Raw genomic sequence first — 26,804 nt, 5'->3', positions numbered from 1 at the left:
CACTTCTGGAAGCACAGACCGGCTGCGCGGCAGCGGACCACGAATGCAGCCGGGTACTGGGACGTGCAAGCCGCGGTAACTGGAGCCGGGGATCCTGGGTGGTATACCCGGGTATGGGGTGGCCTTGTAAAGAGAAGGGGGCCTGCTCCCACGACCGGTGGGATAACCCGGGGCCAAGGTCAGGCTGCGGCCCGGGTCGCCCCGCCGCCACCCCGGGTCCACGTGGGGAGCAAGCCGGCGAGGCTGGCGCGGCGCTCACGCCCGGAGCTGGGATCAGGAAGTAGTCTCCCGCGGGCGAGGCCCTGGGCGCGGCGCTGCAGGTGCGGCTCAATGTGGCGCGGGCCGGCGGCCGGTGCAGAGGAGGGGGTAAGAGCGGGGTCGCCTTCGCGGCCAGGGAACGCCAGCCCCGGGGTCGGAGCTTGCGGCTGAGCCCGGCCTGGAGAAGGTGTTTGGGGATGGGGTGCTGACTTGAGGCTCGGATCCGGCCGCCGGAAGGGTCTCGAATCGGGGGTGGGGTGGGGTGGGGTGGGGGCGCTGTTGGGGGTCTCCGGCTCGGGAGAGGGATGGAGGCGGTGAAAGTAGGGGGAAGGAGGAGACTGCAACAAGGTTTTGGAAGTGTGAGCGGGACTAGGTAGAGGGACGCGGGGTAGGTTGGGGGCGGGGGTTCTCTAGACGCCGGGGAACGCGGGGTGGTCCTAAGGCTCTGGGGACGCAGTCCTGCCCAGGGATGAGGGGCAACGTGAAGCTGCAGATGAGCCGAGTCGAGGTGCGTTAAGCCTCTAGAGGATGTGGAGCAGGGGCGGAGGAGGGGACTGGGGGGAGGAAGTGGGCCGAGGCTCTAGCACCCACAGGCACCTCCCGCGGCTACCGATATCTAACACCAGCACCACCATCTGCGGGCAGGGAGCGCACAAGGGCTGCCAGGGACCCGACGCAAGCCCGACTCCGAAGGCCATTTCTCTGAGGCTGTGGCTTTAAGGGAGACGCTGGGCTTGCGGGCTCTTTAAGGAGGCGGTTGGGGGCGTGTCAGGAAATGAATCCTGGGCCCGCCTCGCCGGCGGGAGCGGCCTCGGAAGTCCGGAGGTTGCTGGGCGGAGCGAGGGCCGGCACCTGGGGAGACTGCGCGCCTTGGGCTTGTACCGGCACCTGGGCCGTGAGCGCCTCTGACCTCGCCTGCACCCTCTTTCGAAACCCCCCCGCACGCTCTCCTTTCAGCTCCTTGCATGCCTCCCCCTCTCACCCTGCAAACCTTTCTCTCCCATAGCAGCCCACGCCTGTCTCTCTCAGCGCTTCTTCACCACGCTGTCCCCCGCCCTTTTCTAACACCTCCGCCTTGCATTTCTCCCCCTTTTCCTTCCATATCTCTCCCCCGCCACCCCCCTTCCTGCGAATCCTCCTTGCTAGGTCCCAGCCCCTTCTCCCCTGACCTGTCATCTCTGTCCAACCTTAGCCCGTCCCTCACCTCTTCCCTGCGTCTTGTCTCATGAACCCCCTCAGGGTGGCAGCAGGTTGTGGGACTCACCCCAGAGCAGAACCTCTCCATCCAGGAGAAGGGTGGGAGGCCTCCAGGCCACCCACCATGTGACAGTTGAGGACTTCAGCTTGCAGAAAGCAGAAGTGAGCTCACTGCTCCGTACTCCAGGAAATCAGTCTGGCTGTAGGGTGACCCAGCTCCTCTGCTACCATGAACAGGGCCTCTCTGAAGCGGTCAAAGATCCTGCACATGGCACTGATGGGGACTTCCGACCCCTCCGGAGAGGCAGAGGCCAGCCACGAGAAGCCCTTTGTGCTGCGGGCACTGCAGATCGCTCTGGTAGTCTCTCTCTACTGGGTCACGTCCATCTCCATGGTGTTCCTTAACAAGTACCTACTGGATAGCCCCTCCCTACAGCTGGACACCCCCATCTTCGTCACCTTCTACCAGTGCCTGGTGACCGCGCTGCTGTGCAAGGGCCTCAGCTCACTGGCCACCTGCTGCCCTGGTACCATGGACTTCCCCACCCTGCGCCTGGACCTCAGGGTGGCCCGAAGCATCCTGCCCCTGTCGGTGGTCTTCATCGGCATGATCACCTTCAATAACCTCTGCCTCAAGTATGTGGGTGTGGCCTTCTACAACGTGGGTCGCTCACTCACCACCGTCTTCAACGTGCTGCTCTCCTACCTGCTGCTTAAGCAAACCACCTCCTTCTATGCCCTGCTCACCTGCACCATCATCATTGGTGAGTGGCCAGCCAGGGCCACGGGGAATGGCTGTGGGGGGTGAGGGAAGATGGGGACCAAAACCCTAAAGAATAACCCTGTCAACCACCTTTGACTTTATCTGTCCCAGCTCCCTTGTCGTGACAGTCATATGAGGAAGAGCCTGGGGTCCAGAGAAAGCAAGTAACTTTCTGGAGGTCACCTAGCAAGTTAGGGGCCCAATCAGGGCCCTTCAAACAAGATGGGATTCTAATCTACATTTCACAGAGGGAAAACCAAGGCACAGAGAGGTTAAGTAATTTGTCAAAGGTCACTCAGCTAAGTGGCAGAGGTGGGATCTGATCTCAAGCAATCTGGCTCCTTACACTTGACCACTATACTCTCTTGCTTCTCAAGACTTCTAGTGTCCTGACTCCCCATCCAGTGCTCTTTCTAGAGGACATGGCATCTTGTAATAAATATACCATCACCGTCTGACCTTGCAGGCTTACAATAATGCCTGAGTCAGTGGCAAGAGATATGCTTTGAGATAACTTAGCCGTCTTCCCAGACTTGACCCTCAGAAAATAACAATTATTGATGGGGACATTGTGCTAGTCATTCGCATACAGCATCTCCTATGTTCCCCAGATACCCCCTGGGTGGTAGCGTCACCATGATCAACTCTACACAAACAAGGAAACTGACACTCAGAGAGGTTAAGTCACTTACCCAGAGCCCCGCAGCTAGGAAGTAGCCATGCTGGGATGCAAACTCAGATTGGCCGGACCCCCAGGCCTGTGTTTCTAACCACTCTGCTCTGTTCTTGTCCCCTGGAGGTTAGAACTGCACTATCCGGTTCAGCAGCCACTGACCACATGTGTCTATTCCGATTCAACTTCAGTGAAATTTTTTAAATTCAGTTATTCAGTTGCAGGTGTTGTTACCACATTCTGTAGCCACATGTCAAGTGCTTAGTCGCCCCGTGTAGCCAGTGGCTACTGTATTGGACAGCACAGATGACAGAACATTTCCATCATCACAAAATGTTTTATTGCAGCCCATTAGGTAAGAGCACCCCCAGCTTCCCACCCCCTCAGAGCCCTCCTGGGGCTCAGTCATCCAGGAATGGGATCTTTGTTTGAACCTGTTCAGGTTCTTCCTGGTGCTGCAAATTTCATCTTGGTTGACCTACATATTCTCAGTTGGTGTCTCAGAGTCTCAGGCTGAGTTGCACTGGTTGCTGGGGAGAGGCCCATCCCAGGCCACCTGTCCTAGAAAATGTTCCCCTCACTGAGCCACTTCGGGGCCTAGGGCTGCCCAGTCTAGGTCCAAGGTGGGAGAGGGGGCAGGGCAGAGGTTGGAGTGGGGGGGAGCTGCTAAGACCCCTGGCAGATCGGGCTCGCTGCTTCCACTTCCTCCCCAAGAGAGCTGGTATGGGCTCCCAGGCCTCACTTAGCCAAATGCCCCAGGGATTTCCACTTCAGCCCTGCTGACCCTATAAGGGGTGGAGTGGGAGGGACCTCCTGGTTGGCAAATTTGCATGCCGACCAATGAAGTCATTAGGGAAACTAGGCCCAAGTCCCAGAAAGTAATCGAAGTAGCAGATGGTGAGATAGCTTCTGGGAAAGTGCATTCGCTGTCCAGCCTGATGGGGCAGGCGCCCTGGAGGCTGGTGCTCTGTGCTGGCCCAGCACCTGGCTTCCTCTCCTTAGTGTTTCCCCTTCCTTCCTTACTCCTCGAGGGGGAAGATGGGTCTCAGGTGACTCTCCAGGCCTCCTGGGATTGAGACACAAAAGGTGCTGTGGAAACCCTGGTGGGGAGTGGGGAGGGAGGAATCTAAGCAGGCATTCCAGAGAAAGTACTAGATGGGTATAAGGAAGGAGTGAGGAGAGAATGTTCTAGTCAGTAGAAAAAACATGTGCATTTCTGCATGGCTGGGCCAGAGCAAGATGCACCCATGAGGCTGCCCAAGTTAAGTGAGTCTGGACTGTTTCCTGAGGGCAGTGGGGAGGCACAGAGGGGCTTTAAGCCAGGACAGGACCTGAGCAGATCTGTACTGTAGGAAGATCATTCTGTTTGCGAGGCGGAGAGTAGATTGATTGGAGTGGGAGGGTCAAGAACGTGACCCAGATCTCTACAGCTGAAGGAAATGGGAGCTCAGAGAAGTTAAGTAAACTGTCCCCAGGCCACCCAGCCTCTACATAGCAGAGCCTGATCAGAGCCCACATCTCTCTGGCACCAAAACCACATCGCGGGCTGCTGTGGCGGGAGATAAAACGTGTAAGATTCAGCCCCTGCCTTCTGGGGAGGTGGAATCTAGCTAAAGAGACTGTACTGTCCCCACGGGCAGGTGTCTAGCAGCCCAGGGCAGGCAAGGGTCTTGAAGGAAAGCACAGCAGGAGGAGGCCAGGAAGAGGTCTGGGTGCTGGGGATATCAGGAAAGACTTCACCCCTGGGGAGACTGGCTTTGACCCTGAAGAATGAGTGGAATCTCTCAGGAGGGAGGAGGGTGTTTCTGGTGCAGTAAATGGTCAAGGGCACTGAGCTCTGGTGTGAGAAGCGGGGAGATGAGAGGGCACTCGGGGCGATCGTGACATAGAGACACAGATCGTGGCAAGGGCGTGGGAGGCCCCGCATGCCAGGCTGAGAGTCCTTGCGGACTTGGGGGGCAGTGGGGTGCCATGGAGGCTCTGTGAGCAGGAGATGTCACAACATGAGAGTCTCAGAAAGAGTGACTGTCCCCAAAGACCTCAGGCCACAAGGGCTTCCAACCATTGTAGGCTCCCATCTTACAGACCAGGAAGCCGAGGCTCCGAGACCTTAAGTCGCTTTCCCAAGGTCACCTTAACCACGAAGTGCGGTATCTGTGCTCATCCTTCAGAGCTCATTTCAAATGTTGCTTTCCAGGTGCCCCAGGCCAGCACAGTCGCCCAGTTATGGGCTCTCACAGCACCCTGTACTGTTTTATGGACCTCATTACAATTGTAATTAAGGAAGTAATTGGGAAATTACTTCTTTAAAATTACTTCTTTAATCATTTTAATGTCTCTCTCCTCTGCGAGAATGTGAGCTCCGTAAGGAAGGGTTCATGTCCTGAGCTACTTCCCCAGCCCTGAGTGGTGCTTAGCATGTAGTGGAGACTTTGCACACGTTTCTTGCAGGAAGAGCAGGGAGGATGGGATTATGGGGACAGCGTTACACAGTCTGTGAACTTTGGTGGCAAAATTCTCTGTCCTTCCTCCTCCCCCCCCCCACCCCGACCCTTCTCCTCCTCTCCCTACTGTAGGTGGCTTCTGGCTTGGTGTGGACCAGGAGGGCGCAGAGGGTACCCTGTCTTGGATGGGCACCCTTTTTGGCGTGCTCGCAAGCCTCTGCGTCTCACTCAATGCCATCTACACCAAGAAGGTGCTCCCGGCGGTGGACGGCAGCATCTGGCGTCTGACCTTCTACAACAACGTAAACGCCTGCGTCCTCTTTCTGCCCCTGCTCCTGCTGCTGGGGGAGCTCCCAGCCCTCTACAACTTCCCCCAGCTGGGCAGCGCCCACTTCTGGGGCATGATGACACTGGGCGGCCTGTTTGGCTTCGCCATCGGCTATGTAACAGGACTGCAGATCAAGTTCACCAGTCCCCTGACCCACAACGTGTCCGGCACAGCCAAAGCCTGTGCCCAGACGGTGCTGGCCGTCCTCTACTACGAGGAGACGAAGAGCTTCCTCTGGTGGATGAGCAACATGATGGTGCTGGGCGGCTCCTCCGCCTACACCTGGGTCAGGGGCTGGGAGATGAAAAAGGTTCAGGAGGAGCCCCGCCCCAAGGAGGACGAGAAGAGTAACGTGGAGGTGTGAGCTCCCCCGGAGACCCTGCAATGGCCTGGCCCAGCCCAGGGAGGATGCCCATGAATGAAGTGAAGGTGTCTCTCTGGACCCAGAGACAGTGGCCTTACAGACCTGATGCGAATCTGGTGGTTGAAATGGAACCAGTGTTTCCAAGTGATGTCAGAAAGTTGCCAAACCTGTCTCGACTCCCCTTCCTATTTCTGGGTTTTTGTCCTCCCCTAGGGAGGAGGGAACCCCCATGGGAAGAGCCAGTTAGGTTCTCTGGAAGAGCACCAGCTCTCTGGGAGTAGGAGAGGGACAGCACCCCTTCCTGTCCCCCTGCCAGGGCCTCCTACCTCCACATGACCTTTGGGGTTGGGGACAGGCCACAACCTTTAAGGGACAGTATTGGCAAAGCCATTACGTCTTCACTTGGACTCAGGGGAGGTGGGGGTGTGACCCCACCACAGGCTTAGGATTTGGGAAACCTCACACCTCTGTGCCCCGGAGCAGGCAGCATAGCTTTGGCCCACCCCAAACCAGCCGCCTTTTGGAGGAAAGTGTAGGCTGGGCTGAGGGAGGAAATGAACAAGCATTCTCTCTTCTCTGCATTGAGACCAGCAGCCCCCGTGCAAGGGGGTGAAGGATCGGGGGTACCAAGCCTGGCCCAGGCCCCTGCTCGTTAACACCCTCCCGCAGTCGCTAACACCAGTTTTGCCCGTCTCACTCCCCTGCCCCTGAGGGGCAGCTGCCACCTGGCACAAACAGCTACCTGGCTCAGGTAACAGCCCCCCAGAAGTGGAAGCAGGGAGCCGCTTTGGCTTCTCCCAACTCTGCCTCTCCAGGGAATGCTGATGGAGCCAGGGTCAGCTCAGAGCCATCCACCTAAGCTGTGCTGGGTCCCCCAAGATCCAGGTCCCTGCAGGGCAGGTGTTGTAACCTGATCTTGATGAAGGTGTTAAGCTAACAATTATAAACTTCCCTGAGTTTGGGAAGGAAAGAATCTTCCCTTCCCCTCACCACACCCTCTGGGCTTGAGGGTGGCTTTCACAACTCCTGTTCCTTCTGTTGGGTGTTTTGTTCCACCAAGTGGAACGAAACTCCCTGGGGTAACTCCTGATGTCTTCAGCGCCTGTAACGAAAGGCTGGGGAGAGTGGAGCTTCTCACGACTACTCTCTTCGCGTCCCCGCACAATCCCAGGTGGTTTCTAATGAGGTTGGTGGGGCCCGATGCCCTGAATTGTGTGTGATTTAATTAAAAATCAGAGTAAGACATCCTGTGTGTGTGCAGCGAGAAGGGACAGGCAGGGTCTGGCTGGGATTTATGAACGAAGGCTCATCCCTGCCATCGCCAAGCCTGGGTTCTAGCAGGACAGCCCTTCTAAGAATCTGTTCTCCCTCCAGGCAAGGGGTTGATTCAAATACCAAGACTCCTTCCAGACCTCAGGTTTCATATTGGTGCTTGTTGCCATTTACTGGGCACTTGCTGGAGGCAAGACACTGCTGAGTCCTCTATTCCATCATTCATCTCCACAGCCCTCCCACGCGCCTTGAGGTGGGCACCATCGCCGATCCCCCATTTTACAGATGAGAACGCTGAGGCTCAAGGAGGAGCACAGGAAGGAAGAGGCAGCAGTAGGATTCAGACGGAGGTCTCTGCCTTCAGAGCACAGGTACCCAGCATTTTTTGAGCATCTACTACATGCCAGGCACTGTGGTAGAACATACTGGTATGAAGACCCAAATCTGCTTCAAGGGTCTCGAATAGAAACACACATCAAATAACAGATGCAGTATTGCCCTGACGTCTCAGAAGATGGAGAGACCAAGTCTTCACAAGGGCCAAGATGTTTGAACTGAATATTACTGGGCAAGTAGGGGGTTCCAGGAGCAAGGGTAGACTGGCCCAGGAAACAAGGTTAAGCTGAGGAAAGAGCACATGGGGGGTGGTGAGAAGTTTTTTTTTTGGGGGGGAGGGTGAATAGAAAAGGAGGGTGGGCCATGGCATGAGCAGCCTTGAATGCATTGGTCAATCTAGACTTGATTCTAAACGATTTTAAAACCATCACCAGGTCCCTTAAGCAGAGAAGGGACATAATCGTTTCTGCACCCTTTGTATGATCAGAAAATTGAGATAACATTCTTAATGTTAGTTGCACTTTCTTGAACAAGATTCAAGGAAAACCTAAATAGTTTGAAAAAAATTCAGGCAGCCTTAACTCTCAGGACACAACTGAACAGCCTACTGTGCAAGACCCCCACGCAGAAAAGCACAAAGATGCAGAAAAGCACAAAGATGCGCAGTGCCAGCATCCCAGCCTCTCCCACAGTCAGCACCATCGTCCCCAGCTCATCTCTATGGTATTTAAAGGAGCCAAGACCGCCTCCAGGAATGTTTCCCCTGCAAGCAGCAGAAGAGGTGCTCCTTCCCCTGCAAACCCACTGTTCCCCTTATCTCTTGTCCCTTTTTTTTTGAAGAAATTGTCTTTTGTTCGTGACATACAAATACAACCAATGGAAAAAGAGATCACTTTCTCCCTTTGATTCCAGTGATAAGTTGCTAAAGAAAAAATGTATCTATCAAGAAAGAGTTTCTCTTCAAAGTTTCCTCTAAAATAAAAAGCCAGGAAGGGTTAAAAAGAACCATATAAACGTCATATACACATCTGACATCAACAAAGATAACCTGAGATAGGGTGGATACCCTATGAAAACTAAAAAAACTCAGAAAATATACCCTAAAAAAATATACCCTAAAAAAACTCAGAAAATATATTTTAACTTGCCCCAAACAACAAACAATAAAAAAAAAAGCCTGGTACAAAAAACAGGGATGTGGAAGTCAGCCTGCCCAGCAAAAAAAAATTGGTGGGTGAAGATGGAGAATTTAGGAACAGTGAGCTGGGCCAACGCTGCAACACACCTCTGCTTCAGAATGCGTCGCTCTTCACTTCTGTTTTTGTTTTTTTTATTTTTCCAGTACGCTGGCCTCTCACTGTTGTGGCCTCTCCCATTGTGGAGCACGGGCTCCGGACGCGCAGGCTCAGCGGCCGTGGCTCACGGGCGCAGCCGCTCCGCAGCATGTGGGATCTTCCCGGACCGAGGCACGAACCCATGTCCCCTGCATCAGTAGGCGGACTCTCAACCACTGCGCCACCAGGGAAACCCTTCACTTCTCTTTTTGAAGAGCACTTGACCAGGAGTCAGGAGACCTGGGTTCCACTTCTTAGAAGCTGGGGGGCCTCAGACAAGTCCCCTAACATTTCCAGGCCTCACTTTTCCTATCTGAGATATGGGGATAATCCTTGTCCCTCCTGCCACACAAAATGATTGTGAATTAATGCTCAGCATCATTCTGGAAATGCAGTGAGCTATTGTTCTTACCAACATCAACAAACAACAATCTCTTGGAGTATTACTATGCATCAGGCACTAGGGAGACAAATAGTGGACAAGACACTAAAAACAAGTAAACAAATACAGCATGTTGAGGACAATGAAGAAAACAAAAAAGCCAAAATGGAGAATATCAGAGGGGACCCTTCTCTAGACAAAAGAATCAGAGAAGTCCTCTCCCTGAGCACATTTAACCTCAGACCCAAATGATGGGAAGCAGCCAGCCATAAGAAGAGCTAAAGAAAGGGCATCCCAGGCAGAGGTTACAGCCCATGCAAAGGCCCTGAGGAAGGAAGAGTTGGGTGTGGTCCAGAACCAGAGAGAAGTCCAGGCAGGTAGGAGCAGAGTTGGGGAACCAGCTATTCCCAGGGAACAAAAATCCCAGGAATAAGGACTTCCCTGGTGGCACAGTGGTTAAGAATCTGCCTGCCAATGCAGGGGACACAGGTTCGATCCCTGGTCCGGGAAGATCCCACATGCCACAGAGCAACTAAGCCTGTGCTCTAGAGCCCGCGAACCACAACTACTGAGCCCACGTGCCACAACTACTGAAGCCCGCGTGCCTAGAGCCCGTGGTCCGCAACAAGAGAAGCACCACAACGAAGAGTAGCCCCCGCTCGCCACAGCTAAAGAAAGCCTGCGTGCAGCAACAAAGACCCAATGCAGCCAAAAATAAAAATAAATAAATTTGTATTAAAAAAAAAATCCCGGGGCTTCCCTGGTGGCGCAGTGGTTGAGAGTCCGCCTGCTGATGCAGGGGACGCAGGTTCATGCCCCGGTCCGGGGGGATCCCACATGCCGCGGAGCGGCTGGACCCGTGAGCCATGGCCGCTGAGCCTGCGCGTCCGGAGCCTATGCTCCACGACGGGAGAGGCCACGACAGTGAGAGGCCCGCGTACCGCAAAAAAAAAAAGAAAAAAAAAAAAACCCCCAGGAATAGGAAAGGAGGAAGAGACAGACTTGGCAACTTTCTGACATTACTTGGAAACACTGGCTCCTTTTGGTTCCACTCACCATGGGGTGGAAAAAGAGGAGGTCAGAGACCAAGTTCCAGCCGGGGAGCACCCTACTGACCACAGCAAGGAGGTGAGATTTATTCTCAGTGCCTGGGGAAGCCACTGGGAGTGCCATGACTGGTTTATAGCTTAAAAAGTTCCCTCTAGCTGCTGTGACGAAAATGAATTAGGTAAATCACTTAACCTCTCTGATCCTTTTCCTCATATGAAAGAAAAGAAAGTTGTTCTAATTAAGAGGTAATATGTTGATTTAAGGAGTCAACATACATGAAATTTAGTTACTAGATGAGAAAACTGAGGCCCCAAAGGGTCAAATGACTAGTCCGGGACACCAATGACAAAACATGTGGTACTCAGCCCTGCTGGCCCCCCTGTCTGATTTGCTTCCCACAGCTGCCTCACCAGATGCAGCCCTCGCCCAGCCCATCCCCCCACCCCCCAAACCTTGGCTCCTGTGAAAGCGCTAAATTTAGGACCTGAAACCAGCTGAAATGGGACAGCAGAGCCTGCTGCACTGAAGCACCTGGTCCAGGTGTGCTGGGAGCTTAGGTGAAGGAAGGCTATGGGTGGTGTGGGGCAGGGAGGGGTGGTTAGTAGCGTGGGGACGACAGCAGGATGCCCGGCACCTGTTGAGCGCAGGTGGGGAATTTATAACATGAGAGCCAGGAATGAGTTGGGAAATAAGAGTCCAGCCCCAGATTCCACAGAGAAGCCTGAGGCTCAGAATGCATGACAGGCTTGCCCAAGGCCGCAGTGCGATAGAACCCAGACCCCTCCTGCCAGGCCAGTGCCCTTTCTACTAAGCACCATCATCATCATCATTTTTAGAAATAATAATAATCACCATGACTATTATTATTGCTAGCAATTGTTAGATACTCACCCCATGCCAGGTGCTATTCTAAGCACTTGACCCGGGTACTATTAACATCCCCCTTTCACAGATGAGGTGAGGGAACCAAGACACAGAGAAATTAGCAACGTGACCCAAATCACAGAGCTAGGTTCCCTCTCTGCACAGTGAGACTGAACATACAAATGGACATTGGCCAAGCCATATATGACAATAGAACTCTGACCCACAGCTTCGGCAGCAATCAGCTCTGGAACCCAAACCAATATCTCCACAGACGTGAGCCCAGGACAGTCAGGATCTGGGGAATGACTGCCTGTTTCCCTATTTTGGCCCGCACCCCCTACTTCCAGCTAAGGACCAACCAGTCACATAAGGCGCCCTGGCCCCCTTGTAGTTAGCCCACCTCCAGCTTCCCCATCAGTTTAACAGCCTCCTGAAGCCTTCCCTTTTCTCACTGTAAAGCTTTCCCATTCCTCTGCCTGCCTTCAAATCTTTGCCACATTACAAGTGATGGTGGCTGACTCCCCCGCGATAGCAGGCTCCAAATAAATAGCCTGTTTGTTCTCATTCGGGTGAGCTTTGTTTATTTCTACAACTGCCACTCCCCATCAGCTTTCTGTCCAGGTACGGGCTGGCTTGGGAGGAGGAAATAGCCTCAGGTGAGCCCCAGCCAGGTGGAAGGAGCCTGTGGTGTGAGGGTGGGGCTCGTTGGGGGCGCCTGCATTTCTACCAGTCCTGCAGTCCGGCTTCCAGGCTGCTCTGTAGCCCCAGAAGGCTTATATGATTTTCCATCCAGCTAGCGAGCCTCTCTCTGCTTCCTCCCCAGGTCACTATGCACAGGGTCCCTGTCTTACCTCATTTTTCCTTCCCCTGGTCCTTAGTGAGTGCCCGCTATATGCAGGGCCTGAGCTAGTCTCTTTACACCTTCATCTCAGGTAATCCTAAACCACCTTTAATAACCCTGATTTAAAGCAGGATCACTTTGCCCTGAATCTCAGATGGAAAGAAATGACTTAAAACAGTAAAAATCAATTCAAGCACCACCCCAGTGAACCAGTGGATCCTGAAGCCAACTCAATCTATCCAACAGAACTTGGGCTGTGGAACAGCATCATAGTCATGGAGCTGAACCCGAGCCCAAACCATATCTCATCGACCTCAGCTTTCAACTCCCATGAAACCTGGTGGGATGGGGTCAACAGAGACAAACACAGACCTCCAGCTCTGTCCTGGGACCAAGAGCTCACATTCACTTGAGTCGGACTCTGTGGGAAGGTGAGGGGGCATAAAAAGAACATGAAGGTTCTCACCTTCTCCAGAGACCAGGCAAATAACAGGCAAGGGGAGAGGCCAGGGTGTGAGTCAACAGGGATTAGTGGAGCCTATAGCAAACTGGGGGCCAGTGAACCCAGCAGAAGGCCCCAAATTCCTAATTTCCAAAACTAGTTTGTGCCTCTGGCCACCAGTTTTCAACTTCTAGGCAATTGGACCTTAGCTGGAATCCCAGCTCCGCCATGTGCTGGCTGGGCGTCTTTGCATGAGTCAGATGACATTTCTGCAGACTCAGTTTCCTGGCCACTTCCTAGCTGTGTGGCCATAGGCAGATGACTTGATGTCTCTGAGCCTCAGTTGCCTGACATGTAGAGAGAGGATGATGATAGTTCCTACACCAGAGGGCAGCGCAGTGACTGGATGAGATAATGCGTGTTGCACGCTTAGCACGCTATCTGCTACATAAACAGCAGCTGTGATTCTTAGATGGAAGCTCACGGCAGAAAAAAATGGTAGGACTCTGTCCCCTCTGCCACACGGGCCCTGTGGATTCAGCTCTGAGACCTGCCCAGAGCAGCCTTCCAGCCCGCTGGGTGGGAAGGATCTGCCCTGGCAGGAGCTGGAGACGCCAGGGCTCTGTTGCTGCATCCATCCCTGCCGCCTTCATCTGCCTTCTCTGCTCCCTCCCTCCCGCTGCAATCACAGGGAAGGTGAACACTTATTTATCGCGGGAGTGAACTCCTGATATAAAGACAGCAATGGGGACCACCAGTAACGCAAATGAGGAAGGTGAGCTGGATGGGAGCTGTGGTGAAATGGACAGTTTCAAACAGGGGAGACACGACTGAGTTCTTTTCATCTTTTGCCACTTGGGCCTATATTGCCAGAACTTCTACTTTTGCAAGAGCAGCTGGAAATCTGAATCTTTAAGTGCAATCTCCTGATTTCTTTTAAACAGTGACTCGGATTTATAAAATACTGTGTGGGCTGTGTGGCACACACACACGGACCAGATTCAGCCTCGGGCCACCATTTCACGCCCTTTTTCTTAGAATATAACTTATTTGGCAGCCTCATCACATCTGTGAGGGGTTGAGTAGGACACAGAACCGGGGGCAAAGATGGCAGCAACTCTGTGAACCAGAGCTGATGGGATTGTCACTCTTGGCTTTGCCAGCTAAAGCACCCTTCTTTTGCCATCTCCCCAGAAGAGAAGCTCCCTGAAGGGGGTCACTCTGGCTGTTTCCACCATTTTCCAGCAGGAATGAGTAGAAACAACATTTACACACCCTTAGAGTGTGTGAAAAGTTTTACTGCCCCTCTTCACACTGTTTTTGAAATGCGCAGGGATGCAGGAGAGGACCTGGGGGGCTTCTGTGATTGATTTTGCTACTGCAAATACTAAGAATAGTTAACATAGCAGCATAATAACAAAGCTTTCTATTATTGTAAGGAATATTTGCATATGGCTTCACAGTTTATTTTGAGAGGGTGAAAGAGTGAATGCTATCCCATCAACCTCCTCCAAAAATTCCTCAGGGCTTTTAATCATGTTAATAGAAGGTGCAAATGGCAGCCACTGCTGGTTGTTCACCAATAACCCCCTCTTCTGGACCAAAGAGCCCCCATTTTGTTCAAGTGTCAGGTGAACTCTTGCTTCCCTGAGGCCAGCTCCATCCAAACCCCAGGGGTGAATTGTGATTGGTCTAAATCATATCAGATTGGCCTGGGCAAGGCCATGTGTGCAATCCTGGGCAATGAGACCTGAGGAGAGGTCTGACGGGGTGCTTCCCTAAAGACTTTCCTCTCTCTTACAAAGGAAGCATTCTGTAGGTGAGTGGAGCTGCTGTAGCCATTTTGCCACCTTGAGGGAAGCAGCCAACACCAGAGGACAGATGAGCAGAAGGATAGAGGGAACCTGGGTGCTTGACCTGGGGTTCATTTCATTTAGCATCTAGTCTTTAATTCTTCTAGTGCTTAATACTCCTACCCACCTCAGGACCTTTGTACATGCTGTTTTCTTTACCCACAGCACTGTTTTTCCCTTCTCCACATAGTTGCACCTGCTAGCCCCTCAGATCTCAGCACAAACATTGTCCAATAAAAACAAATCTGGACATAGATAGGGAGACACGTTCATTAGAAAGAAAGGCTACTGCAATAGAGAGAACACACCAGTCTCAGAAATCTTTGAGCATCTCAAAATCAAGAAGAGAAAGGTTTTTCTCTTTTAGGATAAAGGAGGAGGCAAGCAGAATCTATGGAGGGGAGACAGACAAGCAATGGGAAGTGACAAATGGGATCTGATAGGAAAAACATCTGGCTTTAGTCAGCCAGTTCCCAGGAGAAGCTGATAAGGGGAGGCACATTCTACTTTTTCGGTGCTTGCTCAGGCTTGGGGCAAGCAGAGTCCAGGGGCCTGTAGGAAAGGGAGAAGCCTGACTAAAGTTTGGTCAAGACAGAGCAGATGGTAAGAAGGGGGCAACTGTGAATACCTGGACAACGCCAATTCCTCAGAGAAGCCCTCCTTTATTCACCCAACTTGGACCCTAGAGCCAGACTGCCTGGATTTAAATTCCAGCTCTGCCACCATCTAGCTGTGCAACCTTGCATGGGTTCCTTAACCTTTCTGTGCCTTGGTTTCCTCACCTGCAAAATAGTGACAAGAAAATGATGTATCTCACAAATTGTCATGGGGATCAGACGAGTTGAGCAGGTCCCTGGCACACGGTAAGTGCTTCACAGACATTAGCTATGGCAATAAGATCCCACCCCTGGGCATTTCCTCCATAGCACTGTCTCCCCCACTGGACTGTAAAGTACTTGACAGCAGGAATGGGGACTCTCTTGCTCACGACTGAATCCTCAGTACTGGTAAAGAGGCTATTGCAGAGAAGGCTCTTAATAAATTATTTTTAAACGTCTTTTATTGAGCTATAATTCACACACCAACGAATTTACTCGTTCGAAGCATACCATTCAACGAGTCTAATATTTTTAAAATGCATTCTAGCATGCAAAGAGGTGATGGCATTGGGGGAGAAAGGTGAGAGAGCATGAAGCCTTTAGCCTGCAGATGGGCAGTGACAGGCAGAACCCCTGCCCCAGACAGTGCTTTCACTGTTCTTCCACAGGGAAGGCGACGCAGTTTCTGTACACGCCTCTCGCCTGTAGTTTTCAGTACGTTGTTCGGGGCCCTAGTGGCCAGTGTTAAGGTCGTTTCTCCTGCTGAGCTGGTCTGTCTCCTGCTCCCAGGCAATGAGGGTTTTCCCTGCCTGTGTTTCTTTGCTTTCCTTGACCTGGGGTTCTTGGCATCAATTCCTCCTCATTTTGTTCTTTTTCTTTGGGTGACTTTATAAGTCTGGATGCTAGAAAACCCAACATAAAGAGCCTAAATCGGGCTTCCCTGGTGGCGCAGTGGTTGAGAGTCCGCCTGCCGATGCAGCGGACACGGGTTCGTGCCCCGGTCCGGGAAGATCCCACATGCCGCGGAGCGGCTGGGCCCGTGAGCCATGGCCGCTGAACCTGCGCGTCCGGAGCCTCTGCTCCGCAACGGGAGAGGCCACGACAGTGAGAGGCCCGCGTACCACAAAAAAAAAAAAAAAGAAAAGAAACAAGTTGATATCTTGTGTCTGCTCCCCAATGAAAGTTCATTTGTAAGGTATCCTTGTCCAAAAAAAAAAATCCTGAATTCTTATGAAGCTCTGGAGCTAACTCCCAATTAACAGGAAGTATAGGATTAGAGATTGGTATGTTAAATGATTCTCAGAGACGCAATGAATGAGAACAACCCAGAATGTGGGGCTCTCTGCAGGGAAAATGACCCTATTTCCTCAACAAATAAATTGCCAAGAGAAAAAAAGAGAGAACGAAGAGGAACCTAAGAGTTGTGCCAATCAACACCACTAAATTGCTAGCTATATTGCTAAATTCCTCACTGCTCATTCCCAAGTTCAGGAAGGGTTCTGAGCATGGGCACAACCTAGGGACAAACTGAGATAGACTCTTCATTTGATAACCCCCAGAGCTCTAGTCTAGGGTAGCTTAGTCCATCATCAACACTTCACTGTGGAGAAGACATCCTGTCATTCACTCATTCTGTCAATCAGCAAGCCCTGTGCTAGACTCCAGAAGGAGAAGAGGGCGCCACCTGGCTCCCCTGGGAGGAATGGGGAGTGTCCTCCACTTCTCTGAATCCCACACAGACTCCAGTTCAGTGCTTTGCATACAGTGGTACCACTGAGTCTACTCAACATAGAAGTAAAAGCAAAACACATCTGATGGCATAATTACTATCTCAACCCACGTCCTCTACATTTCCAGCCCCTACTCCCAAACCTTCTACTGCTGCACATCAGGTCACTTCTCCCCACTCTTTGAACTCTACCGCTTGTAAGTGCCACGTTGCTCACCGCAGACGCAAGTATAGCTTTGTAGGTAAAAGCAGAAGCTTCGGATTCACAATAATCGGGGTAGAATCCTTTTATTAGCGTTATGATACTGAGCAAGTCACTCACCCTGCGGCAGCCTCAGTTTTTTTTGTCCGTAAAATGAGAATAAGAACAGCTCTTTCACTAGGGTTCGTTGAATGAATGCAACTGGACTGAACTGAGTAGTAAATGGCACAGTCAATGTAAGGGTATTATCATGTTGCTTGGCATATATAATGCACTCAATAAATGGCGGCTGCAGTAGAATGTTTTAATGATGTATATAGAGTGAGGTAGATGGTGATGATATTGATGACGATGAATATGTAGGACGGCCGGTTGTTCGTCGTGTAATTCACTTTCTGGAGTCACAGCAACCCCGCCAGCCTACACAGCTTCCAGCGGCAAGCCTGGGATCCACAGTACCTCCGGACTCGGTCCAAGCCCAGACCTCTCTGGGGAGCGCCAGCCTGCGTCACCCGCCTAGCCCTCCGGCTCCTCCCCAGCGAGCCCACACATAGTGGGAACGTGAGGGGACGGGGTCAGACTGGGCGCCTCAGAGCCAATCGCCGGGCGAGAGGCGCCCAGCCAATAGAAGATGGGATCCAGGTCCCGGGGGCGGGGACCCAGAGAGGAACGGAAGTGTCATAGGTCACTGGGCGGGCTGGGGGCGGAGCCCGCGGTGTCTATGGGGGCGGAGCAGCGGTGGCCAGAGCAGTCAGGGCGGTGATGGCGGCGGCTGTGGCAACCTCGGCAGTGGCGGCCCCGGCGCCGGCGGCCCGCGCGGAAGGCGCCTCCTCAGTGCACTGGTTCCGCAAGGGGCTGCGGCTCCATGATAACCCGGCACTGCAGGCGGCCGTGCGCGGGGCGCACTGTGTGCGCTGCGTTTACATCCTCGACCCTTGGTTCGCGGCCTCCTCCTCAGTCGGGATCAACCGATGGAGGTGAGGGGGCCCGGGGCGGGTTCGCGGGCCCGGGGGACGCAGCCTTGCCTCTGGGGCACCCATCCTCGGAAAGGGAGGCTCTGGCCCCAGTCCCCGCTGCCGAAAGACCCCGGCCTGAAGGAGGTGGGGCAGGGGGACGGAGCCGAGTCTCCAGAGGGGAGAAGTCGGGAAGAGGGAAGCAATTAGTCCCCGTAGTAATAGCCTGGGTGGACCAGGGCTCAGCTTCTGACACCATGCGCTCGCACTGCGTGTTACCCTCTTTGGTCCTCACGACATTCCTGTGGGACAGATCATGATCCCCATTGTACAGATGAGACTCTTGAGCCCTAGAGGCACAAAGTTGACGTGCTCAAGGAGTTGCAGCCAGTGAGAGGCAGAACAGGGACTCCTTGTCTAAGGCTCTTAGGGGTGTACTTGGGGCGGGGGAAGGGGGAGGACAGGAACTATTGTGGTGTGAGGGCAGGGATAGGTTTCTGAATTGATAGCACGGCAGATGCCTGCATTCTTCAAGTAAAGAGCGCATTGCTGTGCTCCTGAAGGTCATCTGTAAGCCTGTGGTTTGTCTGAATCCATTTTTTCAACCATCCTGCCTTCCCTCCACCAAGATCATTCTGTTTCTAGAGGCGTCTAGAGACCCTGGCTTAGCGTTAGATAGGGCAAGTGCCGTCTCTCCTTCATTATAGATAAAGGCCTCAAGGGCATGTTCACTTAGAGGCACTTTGTGTCCGGAGCTGGAGAGCAGAGAGCAGTACTTAATCCATTTTGGAGAATTCCCTCAGCAGCTATGGGCTTGCTAGAGGAAAAAAAAAAAAAAAAGGAACGAAAGTGTCCCTTACTCCTCTTCTCATGAGATTGTTTTTAAAGGACGGTTGAGCCATTATAGATTAGATGTTTATCAACTGATGTACTAAGATTAGGGACCAGGAAAGCTGTGATATCAAGGGTCCCTCTTTGATGATTCCCAGGAGATGGAGTGGACAGGATCATGGGAGAAGATTAACAGATAGGCAGTTGATGGGTTTTCTCTTTAACGAGTGTTTAAAACCAAGGAGTTCTGAGACCTTGTGTCCCCATCTCTCTTTAACACGCCCCTCGGTAGTCCTTTGGTTTGTTTGCATCGTTTTGGAGCATGTTTGCTTGTGACCTTGTTGCTCGAGAGGCAGGGTTATTCCCAGGATATGCTGGCTCTCCACCATTCTTTCCTCACCAAGGTGTGTGTGCCCTGCCAGGAGAGTGAATGCCCCTAGCAGTGGATCTATTAAATGCCCCCCTCCTGACCCATTTATATTGAGAGAACAACTAAAGATAGTCCTGTGGAGAGCCTGCCCACACAATTTTCAGCTGCTGTATTGCTCTGCCTCTGCTTCAGTTTCTATAGATAGGAGGTTGGGTTTGACAAACATCCTCAAATGACCGGCCATCCCTAGCATGGACTAAGCCTGAGACTTTGCCCCTCTCCCAGTGGCAGTGTGCCAGTCAGAGCAGAGGTAATAGAATCCAGACTGCTTGCTTGCTGCGTTGTCACGGAGTTTCTCCTTTTGGGGGGTTTTGGAGGACATTGCATGGACTGCCTACTCCTTTGTGGTAGCGGAAATTACAGATCAACAACAAAAACTCTGTTGCTGATTAAACTCAGATTCGCTAGAAACTAGGAGTTTTGTGGGTCACCCTCTTGTGATTGTGCTTTTGAGTGAGTGAGAGAGAAAAGGAATGTGGCAGTTCAGATGCCTGTGTCAAATCCTGAAGTCAGAGACTGTGTAGGAATGCAGATGTTAATTGAGCAATTATTTAATGAGTGCCCAATATCTGCCAGGCACACTGCTAGGTGCTGCTAGGGAAATAGCAGTGAACAAGCAGATGTGGTGTCCAGAGCTCCTGGAACCTACATTTGCATGGCGCAAGACAAGTAGACAACCTTAATTTAGTAGAACTAATGCCATGAAGTAAATAAAGTAGGGGGACAGACGAGAGCAGTGGTTCTTAACCTTGCTGCACATGGGAATCATTTAAGGATCTTTAAAAGATGTCTGGGCCCCCTTCTCTCCCAATTCTGATTTTATTGTTCTGGGTTATGGGGTGGGCATTAGGGTCTTTAAAGGTGTGGTGTGCAGCAAAGCCAGAGAAGCACTGGACTAGAGAACCCCAGACCTGAGCCCGACAGCTTGGGATATGTATTGCAGTGCATTGGCAAGAAGTCTGATTTGTTTTGGCATCAGAAGAAAGAGGTGAAATCACACAAAACAGATCAAATACGATAACTGCTCCTGGAGCTGGGCACAGACACATTCGTACCACCCCCGCCATATTCTTTGCTCCCAGGTTCAGAGCGAGGGCAGAACTGCAGGCTGTTTTATGCACTCGGTTGGGTGTTGGGGGAGTGATGGAGCCAGCTGTACCTGTGTGTAACTACAATATGTGTAATCTTCCAGTGGCTGTTTCTGGATCTGGAAGTGACCTGGGAGAATTGTGCTGCGGCGTAACATTCTAGCTCTGTAAATATTTCAGTTGCTGCCTCTGAGAAGCCTCCCTCAGAAGAGTGGGCCCTGGGCCATCTGCAAGAGGTGGGGGGAACCAAAATCTGTATCTCTGTTATCCTCCTGCACTTCCTACAATGACTCCCACACAGCGTTTTTCAGCAGATAAATCAGATTAAAATAACCATGAATGGCCCTTCCTAAGAGTAAAAGTGGACAGAGAAAGGCAACCAAGAACATGTACATTTATTAGCATAGGGGAAGGGCTTGCATACTCCTTGCCTTGGTGGTAGTGGGACGTTTATAGGCTAATTGTAGCATTTGAGCCTCAGGACTTTTTTCTGCCAAGCACTAGTTAGCTAAACCCTTTGCCATTTTCCCCAGCCCCACCTTCCCCAAATTTACTGCGTCTAGAAGGAAGTACTGTAGTGAGAACCATAAAAAAAAAGAAGGGGATGTGAGCCCCTTCTAGATTTAAAAATGGCCCTTGCAGTTTTTCATTACCTTTCTCTCCCTACTGCAACCCAGATGGGTGTTGGCAACAATTCACCTCACCCTTTATTTATGTCATTTTCTCCTTGGCTCTGTGCTACACCTGTATTCAGGAACTTGGGGGCAGAAGGAGTTGGTAGAAATAAAATATCAGCCCAAATCACTCAGAACTAGTGAATGAGATGACCTGGGAACTCCCCAGCATGCCTGATGAGAACAAGTGTGTCTCTCTTCCCAACGCCGGGAGCTAAACACTGGTGGACTGTCCAAGTTGGGTGGTTCTTCCCTGGAACTTGGTCAGCAAGAAGGTCTACAGGCAGGGAAATTTGAGTTTCTCTGAGTTGTTCACACTGGTACCCAAGAGTCACTGTATTGTTCTGCTGCTGAGGAAATGTTTCCATTTGCCTAAAAGGGATGAAAACTTTCACATTCATCTTTCTCTTTGAAATTAGGAAAGAATAAACATAGTTTTAGCCAAGTGATACGTAGAGATCAATCCCTGCTATGGATTGTGGGTTTGGGTTATCCTTTTCCATGGGGCTTAAAGCGCTCTTAATTACTTAGGAGAAATTAATTTATATTAATAGCCTATGTAGCCAGTCTGGGCTGGCCAATGATATCATCATTACAGTTAACCTTGGCTTGAAGCAGAGAAACTTGGTCAAGGGCGATCTAGACCCAAAAAGAGAGTTCACTATCATTTTCCCTCTTCCTATTAATAACAAACAAAATATTTCTCAACACAGAATCTGCCTTCTCTCGAGAAGTCCTTCCCTGAAAGATCTACGTGTCTTTTATTTTAAAGGGCTAGTTCCGTGGAGTCCCTGAATTACTGAGTCCTTTTAGTATTTTTTGAAATCCCAATTTGATTTCTTCCAGTTCTGTCTGCTTCTGGCTCCAGAGCACTTACATAATGCAAGTAAGCTGCACATGTTGTCTAATCCAAAGGGTGAGCTTGAACTCTCACCCAGGACGGTGCGCTCTGAATTTCAGCCACGTGAGCTCAGCTTGGAGCTGCCAAGGGTTAGCTGCCTGCCCGAACACTGCCACCTCCAATGCCCAGGCCAGTTTTCTTTAGAGTCCCCCCTCATTGGAGTAAAGAGAAACCGGCCATGTGGAGACGAGGGCTCTAGGGGAGCACAAAGGCCCAAGGGTCTCTCTGGTGAAAGAATGCGCCCGCTGGCCCCAGTGAGCTTTTGCCCAGGGCAAGCACTGCTCCGCTGCCCCCTGTTCCTTCTTGGCAGTCCTCACAGGTGGTGCCCTAGCGGTGGCTACTCTTTCTCTGTCTGCCTGGAGGCTGGGGCTCCTGGGGGCCATCCTGAGGCCTCCCTTCCTGCAGGAACCCTGCAGGGCTTGACTGGGGAGCGGGGGAGTTGGAAGTAAGTAACAGCATTTCTAGAGGGCCAAAGGGGAGGCAGAAACCAGGCTCTCAAAGAGAGGAAGTTCAGTGAAAACAAACTAGAAGCAAAGAAAGGCAACTTGTAAATAGAAGCTAGAAGTAAAATTCAGTTTTCTGGGACAGTGCTTCTGAACCTTTGATGTGCAAAGGAGTCACCAGGGGATCTTGCTAAAGTGTGGATTCGGTTTCTGGAGGTCTGGGATGGAGCCTGAGATCCTGCATTTAAGCAAGCTTCTGGGTGATTCACAGCTGTTGATCCCCGGAGGAGCAAGGATTTGGTAGCAAAGGTGTTGGCCTACGAGTAGAGCTGTGGTGCTCTCTGATGGCTGAGTCCCTGGCAGCACAGCCTCGGTGCTCAGGGGGTAAGTCCTGGTTGAGAGGCAGTGGAGCCTGGTGGTTAAGAATAAAGACGCCAAACCACACTGTCCGGGTTTGAATTCTGGCCACCTGTTAAGTGAATGATGTTACGCAAATTACTTAATCTCTCTGTACCTGAGTTTCCCTCATCTGTAAAATGAGAATTAAAGGAGGTGATGTATGTAAAACAAGTAGGATAGTACTTGGTTCATTGTAAATGCTCATTAAATGTTAGTTGTTGCTGTTACTGTTATTATCCTTTGGTTGCTGAGTCCAGAGTCGTGCCTTCCGCTCACTGCCTCGGCTATAGACTTCTCTTGTCAAAGAAGAAAAGGGTTCTCACAAGGTTATCTGTACTACAGAGATGCTGCAAGGAATCTCTCCTTTTAATAAATGAGGTCTAGAAATAAAGTCTACAGAAAGCAGCTGGAACCTAGCTTTCATGTGCATGCCAGTCCTATTTGTAGCTTCAAATCAAAGTCCTGGGCAGCGTGGTGGACTATGAAGGCTGAGACCCCCAAAGTGCATGGCAGGGACATTCCTGGGAGCCGCAGGACCCTCTGTCCTGGGCTTGCAGAATCTAAGTCACCAGTTATCCCTAGGCATTCTGCCTGGCAGGGCCCAGGTTTCAAGTGGCACAGAGGCAGTTTACACTGGTCTCTCGTCTTTTCCTCCTGAGAAGAGGGTGAGGCCTGGGAGGAGGCCAGAGCAAGTGCAAGTGCGTCACTCTGTCTCAGCTTTCCTTTTCTGAGGGTGACAGTGTTTCAGAAACAGGAATTCGCAGAGGTGGAGCTTTGGCTTTGCATAAAGCAGCATTCAGCCTGTCAGTCTCCCATCGCAACCCCTTGGGGAGTCTCTGCCTGCTCCTGAGCTAGCCTGATGCTTCGGGCTGAGCCCAGGACTCAGCTCGTGCTGGAATGTGGGTCTGTGGCATTCTCCGCCTGGCAGTGTCAGGTTGTCGACGTCAGAGGTGGCAGCAGGGACTGGTTCCAGTTGGCAGCCTGGGAACAGTCGCTGCTTCTGTAAGCCTCCCATAGTCAAGGGAACGTGATGTGCTGCATAGGAGCCACCGGGTTTCGTTGTGCTCAAAATAAAATCCGGTGATTCCCGTCGTTGACAGGCCTGGGTGGGAGACCCCAGCATAGATAGCAGGAGGTGTCCATGAACGCGGCTCACCTGCCAGGGCATCGTTCCTGAGGAAGAAGAGCAGAATGTCAGTGGATTATCTGGAGTCACGTTTGTGTTTGCCGCAAACACATGAGATCCTGCAGGAATCTCAGCCCCTGGAGCAGTGTTTGATGTGCCACTGAAAGGCTTAAGAAATGCGGCACAGAGAAGAAAACATGGTTTGAGTCTGACCGAGAGTCGGATAGTTTGTTATCCCAGCTTTGTCACTCAATAAATGTAATCTTTGGCAAATTAATTCTCCTCTCTGTATCTCATTTTCCTCATCTATAAAAACAGGATAGTATTTTCCTTCAAAATGTGTTGAGAGGGCTTCCCTGGTGGCGCAGTGGTTGAGAGTCCGCCTGCCGATGCAGGGGACACGGGTTCATGCCCTGGTCCGGGAAGATCCCACGTGCCGCAGAGCGGCTGGGCCCGTGAGCCATGGCCGCTGAGCCTGCGCGTCCGGAGCCTGTGCTCCACAACAGGAGAGGCCACGACAGTGAGAGGCCCGCATACCGCAAAAAAAAAAAAAAAAAAAAAAATGTGTTGAGAGAATTCAAAAGAAAACGCACTTAAAAAGCATAACAGGCATATAATGACATTGATAACATTAGTTGTCTCTGGAGAGGGGGATGGATTAAGTTCCTTGGGGAAGCAGGAGGAGGAGACTTTTTACTGTGTACCTTTTTGTAACTTGAATTTTGAACCACATGAAGAGTTAATCTGTTTAAAATGTTAAAGATAAAACACATAATCTGTTTAAAATGTTAATTTAAAGATAAAACACATATCATAAAATGTATTGGTGGAATTTCTCAGAAAGGTGATTATGCCTAACTGAACAGGTAATAAATTTTTGTGGTCCTATGAAGTAAATAAATAAAACACTGAGGGCTCTCAGGCAGTGTTAATTTCCTTTCCCTTTCCCATGGTGATCCAGCTCAGGCTAGGTCTCTTAAGTTTCTGGAGTCTCCCACACCTCAACTCCCACCCCCGAAAGCATGGGAGGATATCTTACAGAGGAGTGCCTCCTCCCTCTTGGGACAAAAACCTGGTGGCCAGAGCCCTGGAGAAGCCTGGAGAATGAGCTACCTGCCAAATGAAACCCTGGCAACTGGGGACTCAGCCCAGGCTGTGGGACCATGGGACCGTGGCGGTAGACATCCGTGCAGCCCAAAGCATGAGTGCGGAAAGACAAGGGAGTCTGTTGGACCAGGGTAGGTGAGACTTTCCAGGGCTCTTGCAGTCTTGTTCCTCTGCTAATAGGACCTCAGGCCTCCATACCACGGGACTGTACTTGTCTTTCAGATGGCTTTCCCGTGTGTCCTCCCTTTTGATTCTCACAACCACCTGGTGGTGGGAAGATATTTACCCCCAGGGCCTGAGGCCAAGAGGGGGTAAGTGACTTGCCTGTAATCACAGAGGAACAACACGAGTAGGAGCAGCTCACACATACCGCAGATTTCCTACATGCCAGGCTCTGTGCTAAATGTTCTTCGTGCATTATTTGGCTTTCTTAACAATTCTGTGAGATAGGTACCAACACCAACTCCATATCGCAGATTAGGGGCGGGGCTGGGGGGAAAGCTAAAGAGGTTAAGTAACTGCCTAAAGTCACACAGCTAGTAATGACAAAGGCAGGATTTCAGCGGAGATGGCACTGATCCTCTACCATATCACACGTCGCAGTAGAACCATGCTACTTGTTTGGCATAAACAATGTACCAGCTTCTCCCAGCTTTGTTAGGAAAGAGTAACTCTTTGTTGTGTTACCACCAACAAGGACTGTGTGGGTTCTGCAGGTTCCTACTTCAGTCTCTGGAAGATTTGGACACAAGTTTAAGGAAACTGAACTCCCGCCTGTTTGTAGTCCGGGGACAGCCGGCTGACGTGTTCCCAAGGCTGTTCAAGGTAAGTGTGCAAAGTCCAAGAGAAGATAGTGAGAGTCTGCTCCAGGGTTTCCCCACAGACTGAACGAGACAGTATTCTGACTGAGGACATGGAAATGGTCGGGGACGGTCTGACCACTGCTGCTAGGGAAGTTGGGAGCAAATGCAGCCAGTCAGCTGCCAACAGAATGGAAACTGCGTTAAGGAGAAATTCTGTGAATCCAGTGTCTTGTTGGAAAGTTCCCATCTCAGTCCAGACATGGGATGTGGCAAGTTATTCCACCCCGGATGCCACTGGCTTCCTTAGATGTTTTCTTGGCTCAAGCCAGCAAGATTTATTAGGGCTCATCCTACGCCAGGAGTTTGAGGGTGAGCTTTCCTATTGAGCAATGGGCGTTCCCCATCTTGCTTTGCTTTGCTTATTGGAAAAAAAAGTCAGCCTCTCTGAGGAAACATCCCTACTTCCTCTGTGAGTGATTGATAAAATCTTCATTTAGGTACCATATAGGCCTCTGTTTGCTATACCAGGTAGCCAGCCCACTTTTCCCCCCAACCCCTTTATAAAACACAGTTTTTAAGGCCCAAACAGAGACGAAAGTGCTCATGGACAGAGGACTCTAGGACGTTCTCCCCTCATCCTCAGTGGCACACAGTTGTTTTTCTGCCTCTCTCCACCCCAGCTTCCTTCCCTACTCTTCCTGGGGGAAAAGGCAAGAGCAAAGACTTAATGTCAAGGCCATAGCTTAGTAAACACTTCATCATTCACTTTACGTCCCCGCACAAATGCCACGGTACTGATAATAGCCAGCATTCATTGAGGGCTGACCATGAGTCAAACACTGTTCTAGGTAAGTGCTTCACATACATTAATTCACGTACTCCTCACAGCGGCCCTCAGAGGTGGGCGCTGCTGTCCCTATTCTGCAGATGAGGAAACAGTATCTTGGGAAGCTAAGGGTGGTGGTCTAGGATTTGCGCCCAGGCTCTGACTCCAGGGCTGTGTTCTTAACCACCGCACCGTTAAACACATTTGCCTCTCTTCTGCCTCTGCATTGTCCCCTCTCTCCCAGCACCTCAGAGGCCAACCCGCTAACAGCCCAGAGATACAGATCATT

General features: G+C 51.4%; 2 protein-coding genes across 5 annotated transcripts in view; both read left to right on the top strand.

Annotated features, from left to right (window-relative positions):
• Nucleotides 1-305: 305 nt before the first annotated feature.
• Nucleotides 306-7,270, top strand: SLC35C1 (solute carrier family 35 member C1). 3 transcript variants are annotated; one of them, XM_027114916.1, is made up of 3 exons: nucleotides 306-366; nucleotides 1,693-2,219; nucleotides 5,468-7,270. In XM_027114916.1, the coding sequence occupies exons 2-3, from the start codon at nucleotides 1,724-1,726 to the stop codon at nucleotides 6,025-6,027; spliced, it is 1,056 nt and encodes a 351-aa protein (XP_026970717.1). In that variant the 5' UTR covers nucleotides 306-366; nucleotides 1,693-1,723; the 3' UTR covers nucleotides 6,028-7,270. The 3 variants fall into 3 exon arrangements, with proteins under 3 accessions (XP_026970717.1, XP_026970718.1, XP_026970716.1); XM_027114917.1 differs by lacking the exon at nucleotides 306-366 and adding an exon at nucleotides 373-445; XM_027114915.1 differs by lacking the exon at nucleotides 306-366 and having other exon boundaries at nucleotides 579-2,219.
• A 127-nt stretch (nucleotides 7,271-7,397) lies between these two features.
• Nucleotides 7,398-26,804, top strand: part of CRY2 (cryptochrome circadian regulator 2) — a 43,930-nt gene continuing 24,523 nt past the window's right edge. Inside the window, exons 1-2 of one of the 2 annotated variants that reach the window (XM_027114910.1) lie at nucleotides 7,398-7,670; nucleotides 25,603-25,711. In XM_027114910.1, the coding sequence (XP_026970711.1) occupies nucleotides 7,585-7,670; nucleotides 25,603-25,711 (195 nt within the window). In that variant the 5' untranslated portion in view covers nucleotides 7,398-7,584. Of the gene's footprint in view, nucleotides 7,671-17,616; nucleotides 17,912-25,602; nucleotides 25,712-26,804 lie in introns of those variants that run through there. The other variant, XM_027114909.1, reaches the window with a different exon arrangement.

The sequence above is a fragment of the Aethalodelphis obliquidens genome, unplaced genomic scaffold (genome assembly GCF_003676395.1).
Source record: "Aethalodelphis obliquidens isolate GAN/ISIS:26980383/991018 unplaced genomic scaffold, ASM367639v1 scaffold14, whole genome shotgun sequence".
NCBI lineage: Eukaryota > Metazoa > Chordata > Mammalia > Artiodactyla > Delphinidae > Aethalodelphis > Aethalodelphis obliquidens.
This window is presented reverse-complemented; position numbering and strand designations above follow the sequence as displayed.